Here is a 2,969-nt window from a genome sequence, read left to right on the forward strand (position 1 = left end):
AGAACTCATACAACTCAACAATAACAACAACCACCTAAGAACGGGCAGGCCCTAGCCAGTGTAGGTAAATGGTTAAAGTGGCGGCCTGTGCACCAGAGGGTCTCACGTTCAGTTCCTGGTCAAGGGGCACACACCTCAGATGCGGGTTCACTCCCCACCCCTGGTTAGGGTGCATGCGGAGGCAACCGGTCGATGTGTCTCTCACATCGATGTTTCTTCCTTCCTTCCTCCCTCCCTCCCCGTCTCCTTACCTCCCTTCTACTCTCTCTGAAGAGCAAAGGAAAAAAATATCCTCAAGGTGAGATTAACAAACAAACAAAAAAATGGTCAGAGGATCTGAATAGCCATGTTTCCAAGAAGACATACAGATGGCTAACAGGCACATGAAAAGATGCTCAATATCACTAATCATTAGGGAAATGCACATCAAAACCACAATGAGGTATCACTTCACACCTCTTCACACCTGTTAGAATGGCTATTATCAGAGAAATAGGAGATAATAAATGCTGGGGAGGATGTGAAGGAAAGGGAACCCTCATACATTATTGATGGGAAAGTAAATTGGTGCAGCCACCATGGAAAACAGTATGGAGATTCCTCAAACAACTAAGAAGAAAACTATTATGGTCCACCAATTCTACTTCTGGGTATTTATCCAAAGAATATAAAAACATTAATTTGAAAAGGCATATGCTCCCGTGTTCACTGAAACTTTATTTTTAACAGCCAAGATATATAAAAAATTAAGTGTCCATTGTGACTGTTTCTGGTATTGATTGCATTTGTTGGCTGTACAGTGCAACCATAGTCACACACATCAAAACATATGGTTCCTGCCGACAGGGTCTGTATAATTATCAGATTTCCTGTGCGATGGCTCCATACATGTAAAAAAAAAAAATTGCCGAAACCGGTTTGGCTCAGTGGATGGAGCGTCGGCTTGCGGACTGAAAGGTCCCAGGTTCGATTCCGGTCAAGGGCATGTACCTGGGTTGCGGGCACATCCCCAGTGGGAGATGTACAGGAGGCAGCTGATCGATGTTTCTCTCTCATCGATGTTTCTAACTCTCTATCTCTCTCCCTTCCTCTCTGTGAAGAATCAATAAAATATATTTAAAAAGAAAAAAATAAAAAATTAAGTGTCCATGAATGGATGAATAAAGAAGTGATATATATACAATGGAATACCACAGTCATTAGAAAGAATGAAATCTTGCCATTTGTGACAACATGGGTGGACCTTGAGGGTATTATGGCAAGAGAAATAAGATGGAGAAAAATAAATGCTCTCACTTATATGTGGAAACTTAAAAAAAAAAAAGGCAAAACAAACTCACAGATACACACAACAGACTGGTGTTTAACGGAGGGAACTTTGGGGAGGGGAAGTAAAATGGATGAAAGGGGTCAAATATATGGTGACAGATGGAAACCAGACTTTGGTGGTGAGCATGCAATAGAGTATAGAGACATCAAGCTATAATGTTGTACACCTGAAATTTATATGTTAGTATTAACCAATTAACAGTAAAAAATAAAAAGAAAGAAAATGGCAAATTACTAAGTATATTACCAGTTCACTGGCAAGAATTAGAACTCCTGAGAGATAATCTTCTACATCCAGATGAAATCCTTTCTCCCGATCTGGCTCAACTAAAAAAAAATCAAGATAAAAATGAGGTCGTGATATGAATATAATTTAAGCCTTAGCATTTTTTTAAGTGTGTGAAAAAGGATGAATCATGTAAAACAATCTTTTGTTTCCTAGTAATTCTTATTTTTCAATTACAGTTGACATACAATATTAACCTTGGCAACTAGACTTCATTGAGAATTTTTCTAGCTCTCAAGCAAAATTCAATTTTCCTGTCCACTCTTCTTTTCAAAAGTAATACCACAAAAGATGTCAGAGAATATCTGTTTTTAGCAGAAGTCACAATATCTGCAACTGACTTCAAATGGTTGACAAGCCCACACAAATGCACACATGCATACACAGACACACCCAGTGAGGAGACTAAGTAGATGTGGCAAAATGTTAAGAGTAGTGAGTCTAAGGTAAGGGAGTTGTAAACAGGCATTCACTGTATTATTCTTCTAACTTTCCTACAGCCTTGACATTTTTAATAACTAAAGTTTACAAATATAACACCCAAGTACAAAGAGAAGCCACTACATATTTTTAGGTTTTGTGTTTCTAAGTGACTGGTTTTCCACTTAGTTCTCATTTGTTATAATAGAGGTTATAAGCCAACAGCCTCTTCCACCAAAAATTAACCTATCCATTAGTATTGGTTCTGCAGATCAATACTAATGAGGACACTTACTGCCAAGAATTTCTGTGACTGCTTCTCGAGTCACTAGTGTTTCTGATTCCAAGTACACAACAAAGGCCGCCAGGAAGACCAGCCGCTGCAACACAAACCTCCAGTGCTCATGAAATCTACGGAAAGACAAGCACATAGGTTGAGGGACCAGAGGCCTTAAAAAAGACAGGTTTAGTACAGTCAAGTTCAAACATTTTAGAATTGGAATTCTTTTCCAAATAAAATTTTACATGAAACCCCAACATACAAAACATGTAAGAGAAATATGATATTTAAATATATTAGATAAATTTAGTGTATATTTTGCAAGTTCAAATTTATAATTATAAACTAAAAGTTTAATAAATAAGCATGATTCAATTTTATGAATACAAAAATTTACAGCTGAAGATTATGTTCTTAATAAATAAGAACAATGATAGGGAGGAACCAAGATGGCGGCATAGGTTAACGCCGGAGTTTGCCGCCTCGAACAACCATTTCAAAAGTGAAACTAAAAGACGGAAGGGACATCATCCAGAACCACAGGAACGGTGGCTGAGTGGAAGTCCTACAACTAGGAGGAAAGAGTAACGCATTCGGACACTCAGAGGAGGCGCAGTGCTGAAGGCAAATTCTGAGGTGCGGAGTGCGCGGAGC

The 2,969-nt window shown here is 38.5% G+C and overlaps 1 protein-coding gene across 1 annotated transcript in view; it reads right to left on the bottom strand.

Moving 5' to 3' along the window:
- The window catches only part of TSN (translin), a 9,997-nt gene that overhangs the window by 3,703 nt on the left and 3,325 nt on the right, over nt 1-2,969 (bottom strand). Inside the window, exons 4-5 of the mRNA XM_015572506.1 lie at nt 2,331-2,512; nt 1,577-1,656 (exon numbers count right to left, since the gene is read on the bottom strand). Of these exons, the coding sequence (XP_015427992.1) occupies nt 1,577-1,656; nt 2,331-2,512 (262 nt within the window). The remainder of the gene's footprint in view (nt 1-1,576; nt 1,657-2,330; nt 2,513-2,969) is intronic.

This window comes from Myotis davidii, unplaced genomic scaffold (genome assembly GCF_000327345.1).
Source record: "Myotis davidii unplaced genomic scaffold, ASM32734v1 scaffold249, whole genome shotgun sequence".
Taxonomy (NCBI): Eukaryota; Metazoa; Chordata; class Mammalia; order Chiroptera; family Vespertilionidae; genus Myotis; species Myotis davidii.